This window comes from Haliaeetus leucocephalus, unplaced genomic scaffold (genome assembly GCF_000737465.1).
Source record: "Haliaeetus leucocephalus isolate CR32 unplaced genomic scaffold, Haliaeetus_leucocephalus-4.0 Scaffold616, whole genome shotgun sequence".
NCBI classification, from domain to species: Eukaryota; Metazoa; Chordata; class Aves; order Accipitriformes; family Accipitridae; genus Haliaeetus; species Haliaeetus leucocephalus.
In genome coordinates, this window is record NW_010973052.1 from 5692555 (window position 1) to 5714804 (window position 22250).

Genomic DNA, 22250 nt, shown 5'->3' on the forward strand with positions numbered 1-22250 from the left:
GCAGTAGCACTTTATAATCCAGCTGTTTAATTCCAAAAGGCAACCTAAAGTTTATGGACATGTATCCTGAGTAAGAAAGGACTGTAACACCCACCAGCTTCCACAAGATTTCACTCAACTGCCAGATATCAAAAGATATATTAGCAAAATGCAAAAGCTTTTAGGAGGTAAAGTAGTATTTGGGAGAATTAGGGGTTACACACCATCATCTCAGCTCTGTTCTGGAAATGGTGCAAAACATCCCCAGGTCAGGAGCAAATCCCAAGGGCTTCACTCATAAAAGCAGTACTTGCTTACCCCTGGGCATAGCAGTAGCTCAGTGATGTTCATGGTTTCACTGAGTGGAAGGACTTTATCTGTGTTTCACCTTCATGCCAGGGACAATTACGGAGATGACTTCACCTCATTCACTGCCTTTATGCAGGCAATGGGAGGATGCCGTGCTGGGCACAGGCTGTAAGATCCTGAGCTGACATGATGCAGAAGCACTGTGAGTTTACTGTTACCGTGGGAGGAGGTATATTGCTAATGGCAGCCTCTTGACCTGCCTTAGTCTAACAGATTTTGTGTGGCTCCAAGCCATAGTTCATTCAGCTCCAGAAAAATACAACTTTTAGGCTGTGTCATCGTTTTTTGCAAACACACCTCAGAAAGCAATAAGAGTCTTGCTGTGCCCATATCAAGGAAGAAAATTAATCATACCTTTAGTGTTTATGCAGTAGTTTCTCCATTTTACCCCGCTTTATTATTAGATGATCTATCATTTTATTACAATATCCATCTCAGCTGTGCTTAAGTCACTTGTTTTGGTGTCTCTAAGTTTCCATATACCAAATGGGGAAAATAATTCCTTGGCCTCATGCTTTGTCTGTGTTGTCTCCCACTGGAGAGTTCAGGGTAAGGAATGACTCTTATTTCATGTATTAAACAAATCTGGAAACCCAGTGTTGCCTTACAAGAATTTCTAATGGTTCCTTTTGAGTGCTTTCACTCCAAATGTTCCAAATTCTTGAAGCAAATAGTTTTTAACTGCTAAAAAAACCTTCTTGTTTCCTGTCAACATTTCAAAACAAGAGAACAACTGGCTTTTTCTCATGCCATTTTTTGGTTTAAAAAAACTGAGATGACATTTAAGAGAAAATGAAAATGTTCTGTTTCAAAAACAGAGTAAAAATAAGAAGCTTTTATTTTGACATCTCCTGGGAGTGAAAATCAAATTTCCTCTTGCTAAAGTGTTTTCCAATAAAATCACTTTTGACATAATGCTAACTTTTGTTCTATGGAGTGGAAGAAGGGACTGGCATGAGGGTGAATATATTGAGTCCACAGGGACTGAAAGTGTCCATAAAGTTGGCTTAGGGAATGGGGCATTGCTGGCATGCAAATCAGGATGTGTAGATTTGGGGTTCTAATACATTTTTTAACAGATTGCTCCACACATGCTTTTCAGTTTAACCCTTTACTGATAAGCAATGTGATAAGGAACATTTTATTGTTAGAGCCTCAGATAAGCCAGTCTGGCATTTCCTAAAGCTGCCAGCTCCAGCCTGCCACTGAAGCAGAAGGGGTTATTTTAGCATCCTGCAGAGGAGTTTATGGCAACTGATGTTGCTGAACAGCACAGAGGCATTTGCCTTGATTAGGCAGAATTTGTGGCATTTTCATTGGGCTCTGAAGCTGATGCGTAGGAGAGTTTCTTCTGCACCCGCTTGGAAGTGTGCATGTATGTAAGTGGCTGTAAATGAGAGTTTCTCCATTCCTATGGGACCTTATGCTTGACTTGGATTACTTTTAGCAGAGTGCATGTACACACGCAAATACACACGCGCACACCCCAGCCCTGAAGGTTTTGTCTCTTTGATGCAAAAATTTAGTCCCGTGTGATAGCAAGCAAAAGAGTAACTGAAGCAATAAGATCAGCATAGGGATGTCCAGCTGTCTCTTGTCATTGCCATTTCATATCACTGCAAATGAAGCGATTGGTATCTGCTGTTGCTCACATTGCTTTGATACCTGAGAGCCATAGTCAGAGGCTAAGAATACGCCAGGCGCTGCACAGATCAGCACAATTAGACAGTCCCTTAATGACAGAGATTATAATATACACATAGGACAAGGGACAACAGATAGCTACAAACAGATGGGAGGAGGACTAGGGAACCATGCAGTGGGACGGCAACGGTCCACCCACTAAGTGAAGGATACAGCTTACTAACGTCTGAGCTTTTCTGCAAGTGTCCTGTCGAACGGAAGAACAGCGACTGAATCTGTGGATGTGAGGGTGAACAATGCCCAACCAGGGGGAGTATGGAAAGACTTGTCTGAATGCCAAACAGCTATATGATAGAGACTGATATAATTAACTTATTGGAGCGGTGAGTGAGTTCCTTAACAATGAACAAGGAATGATTTGGGGATGGGCAGTGAAGAGCCTTGAAAACAGAGACCGGCAGTTCACCTGATGTGACAGAGAGCAAAGAAATGTTAGAAGGGTATGAACAGAGAGGAACACCTGGGCAGAGCATTGGGTTAATGCAATGACGATTGCAGCAGTATTCTGAGCTGTGTGGTTACTCTTGAAAGCTGGAGAAAAAAGGTCCTGTAGTGGTGGCATCACTAGAACTGACAATCTGGGAATATCTGTACAATAGTCTAACAAGATTGGACTTTAGAGATGCAAGAGACTGAAATCCTACACCCTATTGTGTGTCTCTAGAAAATCAGTTCTAAATTGCTTGTTCTGAAATCAGGGACTTTGAAAGTCATCCATATTGTAATAAACCCCGTCCATTACTTCAGAACTTAGAATTGATATGAGAACTGGAGCCCTATTGCATTAGCTGCTGTACAGGTATAAAGTAGCATGGAGATCTTTAATGGCAACTTATTTTCCCCATTGCTATTTAGTTTTTCTTGCAGTTTTCAAGGGGAATTGCTGGGGTGGGATGTGGAAGTCAAGGAGAAGAAAGGTACAGAACAAATGAGAAGAAAGATGGAGGAAACATTTAAAGGACAGAAGTGCAAGGAGAACAAATGAAGATACTATGTGGCTATAGGGGTGGAGGGACTGAAAGAGTCAGCAGAGAGGAAAGAGTTCCTTTTCAGAGCACAGAAAACACCCTAGTGAGTTCAAGTGGGACTGTGGGCCCTTGCTTTCACTGCTTGTGCAGCTGCTCCTTCCAGCTTGAGTGGGTTGACTCCTCCCTTGTTATTCCCTTGTGCTGACTGTAGAGCATATCTGAATAGCAAAGAGATTTGCAATTAAGAGAAATGCTTCAGAGAGCTAAAAAAGCTCTCATTTTTGCTGAATATATATTTTGTTGCATCTTTTTTCTTTTTTTTAAAGCCATTCAATTAACAATTAATAGTTTTCAGGGTGGTCACCTGCTTTTACCAAGCACTGGAGTTTGATCCCTAGGTCTTCTAGCTAGCAAATAAGAAGGCAAGGAGCCTGATTTATCATTGCTAAGAGAGCTGTTGCCTGGGTACTTTCATACTTCTGCACTGCTGAAAGGGAATGACCTAAAAAAAAAAAATGAAGCGTTTGTAAGCAAACGCTTTACTTTTCACCTGAGAGATCTCAACTACTCCTCTGCTCCATCCATCCTTCCCTCATTTTGTGCATCAGGCCTGGGTAGGAAAGGCTGGGGGGTAGCAGATGGGAGGCTGACTGTTGCTCAGTTTGGAAAGCAGCTCCTAACATTTGGCTCACACCTGTCAGCAGACTCCGTATACACTTGTTTATCCTCCTCTGTACCATATGTTTCTATGTAAAATCAGTTCCAATGATCTATTGCCTTACTTCTATCACTCCTATTATGGTCGTAACTGAGCATTTCACAGTCGTTAATGCATTTACCCTGACAGGGTCCCTGTTGCGTAGGCATCTAATCACCCACTTTACAGATGGGTTAGCTGAAGCTCAGATCAACAGCTCCTCAAAAGTCTTGTTGAAATCAATGGGAAGGAGACACATCCCCAAGAGATGGAAGTTTGGGAGAGCAAACTACACGCTCAGTTTCACTCAAGGAATTTGCAGTGGAGTGAGGAGTTCCTCTTTTGGGTCCTACATGGATACTCAAAGTGCTGGACCATTCTTGATTTCTTGAGACAGAGCTGTTCCCTGCCTTTGCAAGATGCAGCAGACCCATGGTTGCTGGTGTCCAGTCTTTTTACATGCCTTGCCAGTAAACCCCCATCTCACAACTCTCCATGTTCTCACCAAGGCCTGGAAGAGATGCTGTCCTCAGCAGAAGATTTAGTTAAAAACTTAGTTAAAAGCCTGTCGGCCCAATGTAGTGCCAACAATCAGCTTAAAAGTGTTTTGCCCAAATGAGAAAAGTTAATATGGACCAAAAAAAATGCCTCTGCTGCTGTGGAGACTGCTTCTTCTGTTTCCTCTATTCTTTTTATTCTTGCTTGCCTCTCAGAAAAGAACTTCTTCGCAACCCTTCAGATTTAAAGTCTATGTAGGAGAGGGTTTTTTAAAATGTACTGTATGTACCTATCAGTCACCTACTTATTAATTATAACTAAAAGCATGATTAATCTGTCATGGATAAGGCTGCTAAGTAACCCTAATCATGCTAATGCATTTCTGTCACTTATACAAAAGGCAGCATTATTATCAGTTTTTACATCCGTGTATACTAAAGCCCGTATACACAGCAGCTGCAGAGCACTGGTAACCTTCTTTCTGCCACAGGTGGGACGAGGTTGCATCATGGATATCTGTATTGCCCCCACAGTGCCTGTGCAGTGATTTATTTCCTCAACACCAGTAAGATTTAATGATGTTATCTTTTGCAAATAACTTCACCTTCTAGAACGGATAACAACTACAGTTATGAAAAGTATTCCCAGGGGCTCATAATGACTCTGACTGAAATTCCTCTGTGGGAGTGGTCAGCATGAAGACCAAGGTGCTACTTAAGCCCTGCAATGAGTGGGAGCTAAGAGATGCGTAGGTCTTATACAAGTGTGAATGTCTAAGGAAGACAATTCTTTTGATACTGCGGAGCATAATTCTCTTTTGTGTTCCTTTTCTCTGAATATTCAACTGATCCATTTTTTAATAGCCTAGATGTTGGAAAGTTTATTTCCAGGTGCCAAACTCAAAATTTGTAACCACACCTGAAATCCTTGTGCATCCATCCTGTCAAGAAGTCAATGGGCGGATATGCTAAATTACAGCTAAGCTACAATGTTTCACTTTTAAAATGTTCTGAAGATAAGCTTTTCACAGAAAGGAGTTTCAAAACTGACACCCCCAGAAGGCTAATTATACCCTACAGTATTAGGAGCAGAAGACAGGTGGGTCACCCTTTGAAGGATCCATTCCACTGATGCGTGGGTGACCTGCTTAGACTTGATGCCCTATTTCTGGACAGGTGAACTATGAAGAATACAACCATTAGGCTCATTAAATATATAAATTGAGGAGAAAAAGCCTGACCTCAAATTTGCCTTTTTACACCTAGCTTTCGGTTAGCTTTTTAGTTAAATAAGATGAAGTTTTATGTAAGAGTTTTGGTGTGAACTGCCTGAAACTAAAGAACCTCACTGCAAGATGACGTCTGCAAGGTGTAATCTGCTTCCCTCCCGTGCTGCATGCCTCAGTGACCCAAATAAAGAAACCATTTTGGTTTTCATCTGAATAAGTGCCTTGCTGCATGCAGGCAGGGTCTCAGTCACTAGGTTTCTGAGCATACAAATTTATGAAAGAGTCCCAGAAGTTTGTATAGGGTAATAGTTTTTTTGTTCTAAGCATTGCAGTAGCCAAGTCACAGTCAGTGCATGGTGGGAAAGTAGAGGCAGATTGGTAAGAAAATATAAACTGCTCCAGAACAAGTGTTTGTGTGGCTTCTACAGTCCTTTGCTTAGCTAACTTCCTTTTTTATTGCTCTTTAGTCATCACAGTTTGGTGTAATGCTGTCCACAGTAAATTGTTTGTAGCCATTCACATGTATTATAGTGACAAAGAAATTTTTAAAGTCACCATTAAATCTTGGAATGCTGTCTTTAACGTAGCAATTTCACTCTTTTCTTGCAAAACTGTGCTCCCCTACCCTTTCTTATTAATAAACATGATATCCTTCTGTTTGTTTTCCTGTCATTCTGCACAGCTGTACTTTTCTCTTTCATCAAGAGACAGTCACAATTTTGTTTGTCACACTGAAATACAGATTTTTTCTTCTTTATTTATGAATAGCATGCTCGGATTTTCCTTATGGAATAGAAATTAAAACAGCACTGACATTTAGAATGTAAAGGAATTGTTCCAACTGATTATAGTCATGTTAAAATGAGTCACGCACTTTTGGTCCAAACTTCCTGACATACACATCTATATATATTAATCATTGTGACATCATTGAAGAACTATTTTTATCTTGGTAATAAAAGCTTAATGCATTTGTCAACTTGTCAAATTATATTTAATCCAGTGAACATACAGACAGGTTAGGAAATATATTTGCTCTCAAATAATAGCAGACCTCAATTCTACATGTCTGAAAATGCTGTGCATGTAAAGGCATGTAAAATATTTGCAGTTTTGAAATATAAGTGAAAAGCACACTGTAAAAACACAAAATGAATGAGGTTTACTAAGAAGAATTAAACTCACCTGTCAACAAATGCATGGTGTAGTACAAAGATAGGATCATTTGCAGAGCCTTGTACTTGGGACATGGAGCCATTCATGTAGATGTGAAGTGCATTATGCAAACCGCTTTGAGATATGTTTGATATTGCAGTCCGTGGATCAGCAAAGCCTGTATATTCAAGAGGAAATCATATGCTGATATGACAATGCGTATAATGCTTTTTGCAGTAAGACTCAAGATCAAAGTACCTACTTTCACTTCATTTACAGTCAGCTTTTTAGACAACGGCTTAGGAAAACACGTAAAGGAGTGCTAATATATTTCAAAGGCATAGCAAAGATGAAATTAGAATAAGCTAAATTAAAACTCCTGCCATGTAGCTAATGCAGCATGTCAGCAAATGTACTGCTTAATTGCTTTATATTTTTAAATTTCTTTGTCCACTTTGTCTGGCTGTTAAAAGGCAATGTAATCCCTGCAGACATTTATGTGTGTACGTTTATTCATGTTGAGAAAATTTATTCACTTTATTTTCATTTTGATCTCTATACTTATAGGTTCCTAAGATAAAACAGGCTATTCTATCTTATCATATACTCAGTCATTTAATATTGTTTGTCTCTATAGAACACTTTTTGTTCTTTTCTTGATAGGAGCCAACACAATGCAAGATATAATCCTTACAAAAGGATTTGGTAAATAATCAATAATCTTCTACAGTCAGACTTGTAGGATGAAAGTCTGTGGATTGCTGTTATTTTGGAGGGCACTTAAAATATGACCTCTGAGAAGAGGTCACAGACCAACCCCCAGATAGCAAATACTGGAAGATGAGTCTCTCCATGAGCGTTTATTTTGGTAGCCTGCCCATACCTCATCTCTGATGTTGGTAGCCCTTCTCAGCATCCTGACAGCCAAGCTTCCTCCCTACTTGTAAGGATTCCTAATAAAAGTCAACCATCTGATCCTTCTCTGGGATTTTCCAGGAGAATAAAAGCAGAAACATATGTTGTCCTCCCGATGCTAGTTCTACTATTTAACCCACACTACAAAACCTCTCTGTTCTCTCTCTTTGATTTGGTTCCTGAAGATGTCTTGTTTCCACAATTTCTGTAAGCTGTAGGATGAGGAAACATAGTGGAGACATATTAAAACATCTTTACAATTGAATAATCAGATAAAAAGGGCTGTGAACAATATGCTTGTTGTGCTGATCCTCAGTGTTTTCCCAATATTGTTGCAGTTTATCAGGTCTGCAAGGTAAGGAAAAGAAAGATCATAGCTCTTCTCTTTGGGAAATGCCTCACGCACTGTGAACACTTGCTTTGCTTACTTATTTGGACCAAGAACTAGCATTTGAATGAGGGTCAGCAATATACTTTTGAAGTGAATCTCCCAACAGTCCTGTTTCATGCTGTGACTCACATCACAGAGCAATGTCTGACTTTGCAATCTGGATCCCTTTTGGAGGAAACCTAAAATGTGCCAATGATCAGTGGGTGTTTAGTTCATAGGACTGAACTAGAGCTAGTGCGAAAGGACCCCTTCCCTGTCAAAACCCTCATCTATAACATGGAAGTCGGGTCCTCAGTACCAACTGTTTTGCTCTTTGGATTTGTTCCTCTTTGAGCCGCACAAAGTATTAATTAAGATGTGGCTAGAGATGCCTTATGGGTAGAGTCATACTCTGTGAACTTGGAAACCTGAGTTTTAGACACCACTGGGACTCTCATCTTCTGTATCAAATGATTGCATCGCTTTGTCACTCTGAATTCCCTCATCGGGCTTTGCCTTGTCTGTTAACCTCTTCAAACAAGGGAAAAGCATTTGGCATAAAAACACTGATAATTATAATAAAGATCAAATCATAACTGTGACCCCTAGGAACCAGTATACCATAATAACCATCCATCTTTCTGATTGTAATAGTATGACAAAGATTTTGAGAAATTCAAGGGAAGTCAGAGTAGAAAACATAATCAGGACAGTTGGAGGAAGTAAAGCTGGCTTATGATGAAAATTGTAAGACTTCAGGCTGGAGTGAGTCTGGATTTAGGAGACAAAGAGGAACATGTTAACACCTACAGATAACAGCAGGTTTTGAATAAATTAGATGTGGACTGGGATTATTGAAGACACTGCATGGTGACATAAACAGAAGTGGGCAGAAGTTCTCAAAGGGAAAATCTTGCCCACAGAAATTTGTCTGATGGTGAATGCTGTGTCACTTAGCTGTCAATTAGGGGAAACAGCAGACTAAAATATCACCTATGAAGAATAATGTACATTGACAGTCTGGCCAGAACTCACAGGAACCGATGGCAAGAATTTGGGCCTTTGCTGATGGCCACAGTGCGAGATCCTTGGGATCAGTTGATGTAGCAATACTAGGAAACTTCTGTGAATATTAACTGAAAATGATCTATATGTATATCATTCTGAAGCAACTCTTCCACTGTGTTATTCAGCTGTGTTATAAGTATGTTTAAGGGTAAGATAAACTTTATGCAGAGTCTAGGCAGAAGGCTAGATGTTTTATATCACACTTGGGATACTTCTTAAAATTTCTTAATACATTGCAAACTCTTGATCTAGTTATTCATAAAAAAATATACAGAATACGCATTTTGGCTCTGGACAGCTTTTCATGGAACATCTGCGCATGAGCCATTTATCTTAATAATCAAAAGCTCTGTAACTGGGACAGCCTTAGGAACCCCACCCACCAGCTCCCAGCTAACTGGGGTGCATTCAGTCAGTGTCAAAGGTGACATCATGTTTAACCATGTGCATAAGAAGTTCTAATATCTGATTTCTTGTTATGAAAACTCCATATAAATTGTAAAGTTAGCAGGAATAAAACCACAGTGTGGTGTCACTTAATTTTATTAACCTGGGTCTTATTTTTTTCTCTCAGACTTTTTAATAGGTGTCAGTACATTCAGGATGACATACTCTGAAATGGGGTAGAGACAATTAAAAAAGAATATGTGAAAACATGAGAATTTTTCCTTTTTTTTTCAGAATTTTTCAGTTTTTCAGTACGGAAAACTTTGCTGAGGTGGCTGCAATAAAATCACCTCTACAACAAATGTGAGGCTACAGATCTACAAGCGCAGTGAGCTGAGATAAGAGCTCCCTGCCTCGAGATAGAAGAAGTCCACTTTCTCCACCTGCCTTGCCCCACGCTGTGCCTTCCTCTCCTATGCGTTAACTGCACCTCGTCACTCCTTCTGTGAACTGATTTAACTCACTAGTCTGGCAGTAAACTACCCTGGAGTGTGGGATGTCAGGTTTTTTCCAGGCTACTGAGATACAGTATCTCATGTAAGGGTACGATGAGAACCAGTGTTGGTACCGAAAAAGGAGGGAGAGCAACTGGCTGTTGGATGGAGAAGATTGCACAGGGAAGCAGGACTGCAGCCGGTGGCAGTGAACTGTTAAATCATCTGGCCAGTATAGGAAGCTGTAGCATTCAGACATCCTTTCAAACCCTCATTTAATTATGGTGCATTAGAAACAGCCATTAGGGCATACATCACTGAAGCGAATGGAAGTTCTACCAGATTTCAATAAGAGAAAAATCACATTTTTAAAAGATCATAAACATGATTCTGCTGCTACTCATAGCACTGTAAAACAGTAACAGTGACACAGTGGATTTGAAGTAGCTTCTCTGGAGCCAGGCCAAATTAAATCAGATGGGGATTTAGCCCAAAGTTTATTATAGGAGGAGCTAATGATGCCACTCAAAACTAAGGCTGCCTGACAGTTTTTAGGATGATATATAGGTGGTTGTCACTGAACATGCAGTTAGGTCAGGTGTGTCTTTTAATAGAGTATTTAATTATATTAACTCTGGGTTTTACAGTCTAACAACAGAGACCACAGAAGTCCGTGTACAATCGGTCAAGTGCAAAGCTTTATATATTGAAAGCAGGTAGTGTTTTCCTCGGTTGCTCATTTGCCACTGACTGAAGTACGCTTAGCAGAGGGTACGCAGGACTTGGAGAGCATTAGCAGTGTTCAGTGCTACAGGAATGGAGGAACCATTCCAACAATCCTATCTCCTCTGATTATCTTAACAGACTGCTCAACGTCTGTGGCATCCCTAACAACACCGAGCGATTCATAACAGTTTTACAGATGTTTTTTTAACTGCAAAACTGTTTTTCTTACTAAAAAAATTTTAGTTTTTTATGACTTTATAGGCCAGTGGTTAGGAGAGCTGGGACTTTGAAGGTCAAATTCTGCTTTGTATGTTGCATGTTGAGGGGATCAAGTGCACCCTTAGGGGATCGAGTGCACCCTTAGGGGATCGAGTGCACCCTCAGTAAGTTTGCAGGTGACACCAAGTTGGGCGGGAGTGTTGATCTACTCGAGGGCAGGAAGGCTCCACAGAGGGATGTGGACAGGCTGGATCGATGGGCCGAGGCCAGTTGTATGAGGTTCAGCAAGGGTCAGTGCTGGGTCCTGCACTTGGGTCTCAACAACCCCATGCAACACTACAGGCTTGGGGAAGAGTGGCTGGAAAGCTGCCCTTCAGAAAAAGACCTGGGGGGGTTGGTCAACAGCCAGCTGAATATGAGCCAGCAGTGTGCCCAGGTGGCCAAGAAGGCCAGTAGCATCCTGGCTTGTATCAGAAATAGTGTGGCCAGCAGGACTGGGGAAGTGATCATCCCCCTGTACTCAGCACCTCGAGTCCTGTGTTCAGTTTTGGGCCCCTCACTACACTAAAGACATTGAGGGGCTGGAGCATGTCCAGAGAAGGGCAATGAAGCTGGTGAAGGGTCTGGAGCACAAGTCCTATGAGGAGCGGCTGAGGGAACTGGGGTTGTTCAGCCTGGAGAAAAGGAGGCTGAGGGGAGACCTTATCGCTCTCTACAACTACTTGAAAGGAGGTTGTAGCGAGGTGGGGGTCGGTCTCTTCTCCCAGGTTACAAGCAATAGGACAAAAGGAAATGGCCTGAAGTTGCGCCAGGGAAAGTTTAAATTGGATATTAGGAAAAATTTCTTCCCCCAAAGGGTTATTAAGCATTGGAAGAGGTTGCCCAGGGAAGTGGTTGAGTCACCATCCCTGGAGGTATTGAAAAGATGTGTAGATGTGGAACACAGGGACATGGTTTAGTGGTGGGCTTGGCAGTGTTAGGTTTATGGTTGGACTTGATGATCTTAAAGGTCTTTTCCAACCCAATGATTCTATGATTCTATGTCTGAGTCCAACTGGCTGATATATTTAGTTCCACTCTCCCTGGGGATGATTTTTTCTTTAACAAGGATTTCACATTTTAGAGGATTTCAAGTGAGATAGATCCATCTACTTTAAAACAGGAAGGAAGATATAAAGAATTTTAAGGCCATATCCTTGTTGGTCTTTGAAGTTAGTTAGTGATGTTCTTCTGGCTTATGTTCATTGATTTTTTCTGCCATTGGCAATCTCACAGGAAATTTTTCGGGGTTAAATCTTACATATTTTCTCAAGGAATCTTATTACTGTACTCTCTCCAGAGTGAGGTAGCTGCAAGGTCTGCAGAATTTGGCCTAGTACAGTAAACTACAGTAAACTACAGTAAATGAAAGTTTGTGATTACCTAATTTAGACCATGTCAACATCTAGTTTTTTTCTTAAAATGACTCTTGTAGACCTTCACTGTGGGCTGGGCTGAATAGTCTTTCTAGTTCTGTAGTAATGACCCTCTGCAACTTGACAGCTCTTTCTCAAAGTGCAGCATAAATTTACCCAGAGGTTGAGGTTTGAGCTGGGTGAGGAATGCTGGCTGTAGGCTAAAACTTTTTTAATTAGAAGTTTTCTGTTGGCAAACTTCATTTTGAATAACCATTTTTCATTAGCTATATGAATAGCTATGAAAAATACTGAAAAAAGTTTTCCAGATGAAAATCTCTCATTTCAGAAGAAAAGGAAAATGTCCTATTAAAATGAAATTACATTTTGAAATGTTTGATTTTTTATTCTATTATTTCCTGACAGAACAGCAGTAAGAATACGTAATTGTGACAGACAGTGGAATGCTATGACATGGCTTGACTTGATACCATGTGTCATGAGTTAATTCATGAATAATGAAAGTAATATAGAGTTTTAGAATTTAAAAAAAAGAATCTTTATTTTCACTTTGTGCAAAACTTAGAAGGCACTGATTTTCATTTGGAGTTGCCATGAATAAAATAATTTTGAATGTGGAATTTGCTCATAAAGAAAAATAAATTCTATTTTTTTCAGCCATCTCTTATTCTTAGGAGGTAGCATTCAAGATGTCACACCAAACTGAACTGCACAAAGAAGAAACCCAACTATTTCATTTGCAGTCAGCTAATCCATTTCTGATCTCACCTGATGCTTATAAACTAGAACTGTTCTCTTCTTGTATCCATGAATTGTCCAATGAAGCCAACAGTGTTCCCCGGTTAGGGCACGATTCAACAAATCCTATTTAAAATAATTGCTTCCACTTCAAAGGCCAATGTGCAAACTGCTTTTAACCTGTTATTTTTCAGTCAAAGCAGACACTGGCCTGTCCCAGAGTGAGAGGGCAGCTCATGCGCTCAGCCACAGGGGGTTGTTGTTTTATTGAACAATATTGACCTTTGCTGTTTATGGCTGTTGTGGTCACCCTTCAGTGACACAATTTCTGTCACTATAGCAGTGTTTTCTATTAGACAAACACAGATTCAACCTGTGTTGTTGGCATCTGCTCATAATGATGCTGATACCTATCCCTTTTGAAGGGTAAAACGGTGTTGTCTTTGCTCCAGTGCACTCAAGCACGGAAGAGCATAAAATTTTGCCCAGAAGGGGTTCTCCTATGTGATCGGTTCTTCTAAGTGATTACAGGTGTTTTTCATTACAGAACTAAAACTGAAGAGTAAATCTCACACTGGTGTAAATCAGCCACTCAGTTACAGTCACTGGCTTGGTTCTGGTCATCTTTTGTAAATCTAGTGTAACTCCAGTAAAGTCAGTGAACTTTGGATTTACTTTGGATCTGCAAGAGATTAGAATTTGACCTTAGGTGTATTGGCACAGACTTGAGTAAACAAGTAAAGAAGGATTGAAAAGCGTTTTGCTTAGGAAAATAAGTAAATGTTAGGAACTATAGAGTGTTAGCAGGTTCATAAGAATGCCACCACGTAGAAGTGGGCACTGGCACAACAAATGTAACCTGGCAATTTAAGCTTGGCATCTGTACACAACAAAAAACTAAGCAGGCCATTTGTAAGAAAAGAGTAACACAATGTTGTAACACAATATGGGGGTTTTTTGGCAGTAAAGCTTGTTTAAAAACTTTCCACCAACTTTTTCAACTTTAGCCATATATTCTTGGCTTCACATTGCAGTTCACTGTCTTGTTAGCTAAATAAGTTAGTTGACAGAAATGTTTGTGGTCCTGTGGTGTAAAGTTAATTGCTGAAATAATTCAGGTTAAAAAATAAAATATCTTCAAAGATATCAAAGTATCAAAGAAAAAAAAACCAAACCACAAAAAGATGTCTCAGAATAACGGTGTGTCTGACGGAATAAGCTCCATCTCCGTAATAATATAGATAAATACCTACTGAGCCACATCCAGCTTACATTCAGACAGACTCATCACCAAAAAAGCCGCTTATTATGGCACGCTGTGGACACAGTTTCACTTCAGTGATCTCTAGCTTTAATGAAATATTGTTATGGAAAGAAAGGTAACATCACTCTGTTGACCTTTACTCTCTTCAATATCAGCTCTTGAGCACCGTAGATCTCCTTTAGCTAGGCTATAAAAGTTAGACAACAATATAGGATCTGGTAATTGCACTGGGAGTTGGACTATGAGCAAACATGGTCACTCTCTTAACAGGATTTCCCCTAGAATAGAGAGGTTCTAATGTGAGGTGGTTTGGGTTTTTTTTTTGTTTCATGTCTGCAGAGATTCTAAGGAGGGGACATTCATTGCCTCAGTCTTACCCTACTGAGCTTTTCCTCACTGTGCCTTAGCTTCCCAGGCTCCCTCCACATGCATCCTAGGATTTGCAAGGGCCCACCTTCACTTCTAGGAGAAAAGGCGCTGCTCAGTCTCTTTTCTTCCCTTTCAGAATCACACAGGAGGGATCCTACAGATGGCCAGGAAGGGCTACAGTGCTTGTCAGGGAGGGCACATTTGGATGGACTGATAAAACAGGCATTCTCTGCCCCTGCCTGGAGCTAACTGGATGCATCCAGAAGCCGTGCAACACTATGACCAAGATAGTATAGGCTGCTTCTGTAGCTACCTAAGCTGTACGGCTTCTGAATCATATCTGACTTGCATACATCTTCAAGAACATGTAGGTTTTTTTCCCTAGTCTATTAGAATAACTATCTAAATCACATGAAAACCATTAAAACTTATTGGTGACAACCTGACATGTCTTGTGTGGCATTGGGAGGGCTTCAAATGGCCACAGTGGTGAGCTGGAACTTCATAACCTCAGTTAGGAGAAAGACAAACACTCTTCAGCTTCTGAAGGGTTGTTACACAGAACAAAAGAACTCACTTCAAGGAAAATTTGATCCAGAAGAGCTCTTTTCAGATGCAGTGACATTGCCATTATTCAGATTAAAGCATGACCCTCTTCAAGTGTGATTGGCAGATGACACTATGATATTAACAAAGACCAGCCGTTACTGTGCTTGCTAGCCATGAAATTAATGTGACAAAGAGCAATAGAGAAAAGGTTTGATAGATTAATCAGACAAAACTCTGTTTCTGATTTTAGAGTTAAAAAAACTTTTTCAAGGGTCTTTGAGAACTGTAGGTGCTTTCCGGGTCATTGTGCAATTCTGTCTCACATCTATTTTGTTGCTTTTTTTCCAAATAGCTATGTTATTTTCAATAAGAAAATGTATCCATTTGTATCAAAAGGGTATACTTGATCTATGACTGTTTAGCTGCCAGTTCACACTTAACATTGACAATAAGCAGGTTTTGCCCTTTTTCTGCAAGTACTCACTGAATTATTGTTATTTAATGAGCAGTCATGATACTGAAGTTTAGGCTTTGTGAGTGAGCAGTCCATTTTGACTCCGCTTCCCAGTAAACACATATATGGCTCTGCATAACTTCCATAGAATGTGCTTTTGCTTTTGTTTACAAAACTAGCAGCATAATTGTAGACCCTCATTATTTCATGACTTGTTTACTTCAATTCCCCTTTCTTTACTGCTCCTATTCTACCCTTTTCATTTATTCACATAATTTATGGAGAAAAATGTGAGCAAGCCTCTACTCAATTATGACACCTTTTTCTTTCCCATACTTTATGTGGTTTCTGTTTTCAAAGGTAAAAAGCACTGCTATGTCCAGAGCTGGAGTCAATTAATGTCTGGATTCTCTGTTGGCTTCAGCAGACAAATTCCACAGTTTTGACTGTTTTTAGAGCAGAAACTGGTTCACTTTTTTTTTCCCCCAAGAAAGCTTTTTGGCATTCCACACTGCATTAAGAGTAATACTGAACATATTAAGAGCTTTGCTTTCTTATCCTCACACACACTCCTATATTGTATTGTTTTGGCCCTTGCACAGTTCTTTGCAAGCAAAAATCTCTGGGACATCAAAAGTAGATCATATTTGATTCAGATGATATATGATACTGTAGGAATATTTACTGATAAATATATAATGTGTCATCCTTGTTTATTAGCAATTTAGCAAGATGCAAAAAAGATTGAGTAGAGAGATAATTAAGAATAACTGTTCCTTTTAGCAAAGAACCCTTGTTTACTAGCAAATTAGGAACATTCAAAACAGGTTGGATAGTTAGATAATTAAAATAAATAACTAAATTCTTTTGGAAATGATACTAAGGGTCGTTTTTGAGGTATGACTTAATCCCTAATCCTTAGAGTTTGGGGATAAATCTGCTATGGAGTTCACAGTGGCAGGATGTAGATATAACATGCCAAATGGCAGCATCTTCTCTCACCCTTGTTGTCCAGCCTGGCCTATGGAAGACAGTGGATTCCAGGGCAAACCTGTAACCCACATGGACATGGTTACGATCATGTGTAAGTACATTATTAGATGATCTCCTTTTATGCAGTGCTACATTTCTTTGCTGTGCCTGGTGCTGGCTATAGCAGGAGATAATATTTCCCAACAGATGGATTTAGGGGCTGATCTAGTCTATGGTTTCTATTGTCTTATCAAATGCCTTTAATGTGGTTCTTTCTGTCTGTTGCTATTCCAGGAGAAAAGATAACTTTTTCTCTCTTTTTGAGTGGTGCTTTGTGGAATCAGTTCAAACTGCCCAGAGTTTAAAGACTCTAACCCCAAAGAGAATCAATTTACAGATGGAAATGGCATAATAGAATAAAACATGTTACCTTCCAACGTGTTTCGGAAACTGTAATTGGCCATTTTATCCATGGATCCAGATTCATACTGAGTCAGTGATAGGCAAAATTCAACTTCAGCTGAGGATGGGAGCCTTGGGGTCCTTGATTTATCATTGTTCCCAGGATTTCGCAGTATAGGCCCCTCACTTGTGGCATTGCATAAAGCCTGTTGGCTGTTGTACTCTTCAGATCGAGTACAAATTACCTGTATAAAATACTTTCTATTAGCAGAGCTGCAATTGTAAGAAATAAAAGCAAACAAAAGAGGTACTTTGATTTTTTTTTTTAAAGGAGCAAAGAAAATGTACAATGTAATAAGATTATTGCAAGAATATATATTAATTTTTAAATTTTCTCTGTACAATTTTAATATAAGCTTGGTTATTTCATAGAAGACACCCCTCTACTACCATGCACATTTTGAAATAACATATTAGTCTGTATCTGAAACTACCCATGTGGACTAAGGCATCAATTCTCATTTATGCCCTTGAAAACTCACTGAGGCTAAATTCAGTGTTACCTACCAATGCAGCAGGACACAAACAGAGTTAAATCTGCTGCTGCAGTTGCTAAATGGAGGCTTTTTGGCCTCAGCAGACTGCTGAACAAAGCCATTATCACAGATTTTTCTCCCCACACAGTAAGAGGGGGATTTGTTAACTTGGAATATGAAAAAAAAAAAATCTTTTATTCTGAAAATATCTGTCTGTGCTTTGTCAGACTAAATGGGCACTTAGTATCACTATGTCTTGATGATGCCATACGTACAAAATGGGAAAAGACGCTGCTCTATTTCCCAGGAATGTTGTGGGGATGAACATGTATCACCAACTGAGATACCGTAGTGATGGGTATTAGTAAAGGACCCGAAGCAGAAAGATGGATACAGATATTAAATACTGTCAGAATCCAGCATCATTTACACAAATGTTCTGGGTTCACAGGCAAAGTCCAGTTACCAAGGCATAACAAGTCATTATTTGTCAGATGCTCTATAGAAGCTGTCAGTCCATTTTGAGACTCCTGGAAGAGCAAGGTAGTTCAATGTAACTTCAAACGATATGCAGCTAATTTTGGCTGAGTCAAACTCCTTCACATTTGCCATGGGTTAAATGTGCCCCCACAGACTGTAAGTATCACTATGGTGCTTCTCAATTTCTTTTTAAACCACAGTAACTTACTTGTTACCGAAGGACATGGGTCTTCTGATGACCATGAGCTTTTCTAGTAGCTCTCACTGCATTCCCTGCTTGGCCAGAGAAGTGATCAGAATGAGAGGGAGGATTTTTTCATATTCTGGTACAATAAACCTACAGGGAGTTAGTACAAGTACTAACTCATATTTCTACTTTATACTCAGGAACTTGCCTCATGTGGAGTCAGGATGGAGGTTGGAGAAAAAATATGGTGACAAAATGGCAAACAGAAGATCAGACTGGGTTTGGTGGGTGTGTATAATGGTACCGTTGATGGGTCTATGAAAATGAAACAGAGCAACAGTGGCTCAAAACTCCCAGAAGTTTTTTTGTATCCCTTTGAGGTGAGGCTGAGGGTCTGAATCAAAATTGCTTTCTATTGTTTTGCTTTTTTTCTGAAGAACCCGCCAAACCAAATAAAACTCCAAACCACCAGGGATCCCATCAAAATGTAGGACTCTGTTGTTAGCAGGTAATCAATGTGGTTAATGAGAACTTTGTGTGGAGAAAGAACAGGTCTCGTTATTGAGCGAGACATCATGGGGAGAAAACACTGGAGGTGTACTTCTATTTCATGGACTGAAACAATGAACAAGAAAGTGAGTGTAAGCAATCATATCCACTGTGAATGATATGGAAGAATATGAGATTCTCTGCTAGTGAAGGAAATGAGTGGGACATTCATTTCACCAACACTAGCTGTGTACAAATTGCCAGATTGAAGCAACACTTTAGGACGACCTCTGCAGTCAATAGAGAGAGGCACCTCTTGAGTGTGATTCACCCTCCTAAGCCAGATGTCTGGTAGGTGAGATGTACTTCCCTCTAGGGGTGCCTAACTGTCTCCATTGACTAAGTCAATGAAAGAAAATTTGTAAAAAAATCAATGCAGAAACTGTCTCCAGACTGCAGTTAGCAAGGGAAGCAAAATTAAGAGTGTTCAACTTAATGCTCTGCTTCTGCATTAGGATGGGATGAATCACACCCTGGAGGCACCGACGTGCCTCTGAAGTGACTAAAGACAGAGCCAAAGGCAAGTTTCTGTGCTGCCTAACTAACTTTTGAATGAGTGGAAGGAGATGAGATGAATCCTTTTCTAAACGTGATTTGACCAAAAATTCACAGAAAATGTATGATGGAGCTGGTGATATAACCCAGAATTCTTAAGAATCTGGAGTTCTTAAGTGAGGAGTTTCCTATGAATAAATTATTCTCATCTTTTTTTTGAGGAGATAAGAAATCTTAATAGAGAAATTTATCCTTACAGATTGTTCTATTAGCTGAAATCTGCCCTAGTCTGTTAAAAGTACTAAGGTGCCCTTGGAGGCCGTAGGTAGTTGTCCAGCGGAGAGTCTCATGTGCGCATTCCTCCCAGAAGCTGCCCGAGTGGGTCAGTATTGTGCCTCTAAGAAGCCTCTTCTAAGAATCCCCACTGAGAAGTGAGATGTAGCGACAGGGAGAGACCTACAGTTAAAAACACAAAGCGTAGCTGTGGTACTGTTTTTATGATTGTTTTGTGTTACTGAGTTTATTCCTGTTAGAAGGAAAATAGGGGGGTGACTCAGGCTGAGGGAGATGCTCTAGTCGTGTCTTTGTTTATAAAGAATGCACAGACCTCTGTCCCGAGAAGGGCACTGCTGAAGAAGGCAAATATGTCTTGGCTGGTGAAGCTCAACCCAAGTGGATCACTTGGCTCAGACACTACATGCAAGTGGATTTTCTGTTTAACTCTGTTTCCTATGGACCTTATCTAGGTCCATATCTTCTTCTGGCTTCTGTGCCCTGTCATCTCCTATCTTTTCATCCTCTCCCCACCACCCTGGGGATATATCCCCTTTGTGTCCTAAAGAGGAATCACATGCTGCCTTCAAGACTGGCTTGTCAGATATTCAGACAGAGAATCTTCAAGCATGAGTGCAAATATATCTAAACAAAGGGACATTTCCCCTTCGTTCTGTTTATCCATTTCAGTGGGATTTAATGCAACTGTTAATGTTATGAGGCTTATAAAGGGTTAGAGTGCTAATATTTTTTTTTTCGTTTAAGTCTCAGTATACTGTCTGATTAACTTGAATTCATCCTAAACAGAAGCCAGATGCTACAAGGCATCTGGTAGCTCATGGTCAAGAAATGCCAACATAAGGGGCAGGAATGAAAATGCTTATTTGTGACCTTCTGCTATTTGTTCTGAACTAAAAATTAAAGTCTGGCCATAAAATTAGCCAGGATGATTTTCCAGAAAGGTGCAACTTAATACAAATTATGGGTCTATCCTGAAACTACAATTTGCTGTTTTATCAATCACGTAATGTGCAGGTGGTAACAGAACATATGTCAGTTAAATGGTTCTTTCTGGATGTAATCTGCATAAAGCATACACAAAATGGGTCACATCATTGCCGCCTTTCCATTCAGCAGGAGGACTTTCTACCAGAAACATGCTGTGTTAACACATGATTTTTTTTGTTCCCTTTCAGAACAGTCCTGAGCAAATTTCTCAGTTCACCCTGGCCAAAGCTTCATATTCAAAAGGCACCCAGTGCCTGCTGTCCTGCATGCATAAATTCGCTGACTCCCAGGGAATTATTAGGAAGATACTCGGGGGAAAAGCTTATGTAAGTAGTTAGCAGAGCAAATGCCGGTAGATGGCAGTCCAGAATACGCAGCATCGCTCCTGGGCCTCGTAGAACCCAGCAAAAAAATCCCTCCGTGCACTGCAGTTGAGATCTTTAGCACAGCTCTTGGTATCGTTTCTTAGAAAACAGACTGTAAATGTGCGGAAGCGTTGCTGCTGTCTCGCACCTTTTCGCAAATGGGAAACCCTTTTGCCTTTTAGTTTGTAACTGCTTGCACAGAACAGCCCCTGCGCCTAAATAAAGTGAATTGCATTACAGGAGTCTTCAGCAGTGTTCAGTCCTTTGTCTGCTATTTTTCAGTTCAAAGCTTTAGGGGTTTTGGTGACAAATTCTTTGCGGTCGCTTTGGACTTATTAGATCTGCACTCACAGGGACATGCAATACATGTAATATATACCTCAACAGCTGGAAAAAGGGGATGAATAATTTTCTGTGGTATCGAAATAGCTGCTCACTTACAAGTGATCTAAGTTCCTTAGTTTGCTGGGGAAGTATGGCCGCTCAAAGGGTTAATCCACACCACTGCCTTCCTTTAGAGCTGGTGCATTGCTCTGCTTCTCTTCTGAGCCCACCAAGCAGGAGTCTGCCCCCAGCCAGAAACTCTATCAGCATGTTTTCATAGTTATGTTCCAGGTTAATATAGCCTAAAAGAGCCACTTCAGACTGCACCCAGAGCTTATCTGTGGCACCCATCCCAGCTCTCCCAAGGGGGTGATGTGGGCACTTCATGACGCATCCCCATGTCTCCGTTTGTCCTACGTGAAGTCTGGACTCCTGAACTGGAGCCTTGGGTCCCATTGTGCAGCCAAAAGAGATTTTGCACTGATTCATTGCCTTTCTCTGTCTTTCTCCACTTATTCTCACATCCTTGCTTGGGAACGGCATTATAGTGCAGCCCTCACACTGGATTTAAAACATTTGGCAATTGTAAAGAGGTTTAATCTTTACTTTTTTGGCTGCATTACGGCCTGCCATAATCTAATCCTAATTAAGTGGCATTCAGAAGCCATTTACTCACCAAACTGGGAAAATGCAAGGAAATCCCCAAATAACCTGCAACAGAACAAACTGTACTTTGGGAGCTTGCTTTATAGGCAGAAATTTAAAAGGTGCTATATCTGTACCAAACCAAAAAGTTTTTAAGAGACTGTGTATATTTGTATCGGGTTCTTCATGTACTCCTGAGTATAAGCAGGAATGGAAAGGTAAAACAGGCAGAGGACTGACAGAAAAGAAGAAAATATGGACAGCAAAGCTTCAAAGAAATTCTAAGAAACATCTCTGTGCAAGGCTAAGGTCATTAATTATCTTTCTGACCCTTACAGTGTGTGCATTAACTGGAGGAGCTGTGAAACTCCGGCTAAAAGGAGATGAGACAAACATGAAGTGACAGCCCTGAAACAAACCCAGGCCCTTCAAGGTATTTTCTCAGCCT

The 22250-nt window shown here is 40.3% G+C and overlaps 1 protein-coding gene across 1 annotated transcript in view; it reads right to left on the reverse strand.

The window, feature by feature from the left end:
* TYR (tyrosinase) overlaps positions 1–22250 on the reverse strand; it is a 50504-nt gene that overhangs the window by 22557 nt on the left and 5697 nt on the right. Inside the window, exons 2-3 of the mRNA XM_010578250.1 lie at positions 16969–17185; positions 6629–6776 (exon numbers count right to left, since the gene is read on the reverse strand). Coding sequence (XP_010576552.1) covers positions 6629–6776; positions 16969–17185 — 365 coding nt within the window. The remainder of the gene's footprint in view (positions 1–6628; positions 6777–16968; positions 17186–22250) is intronic.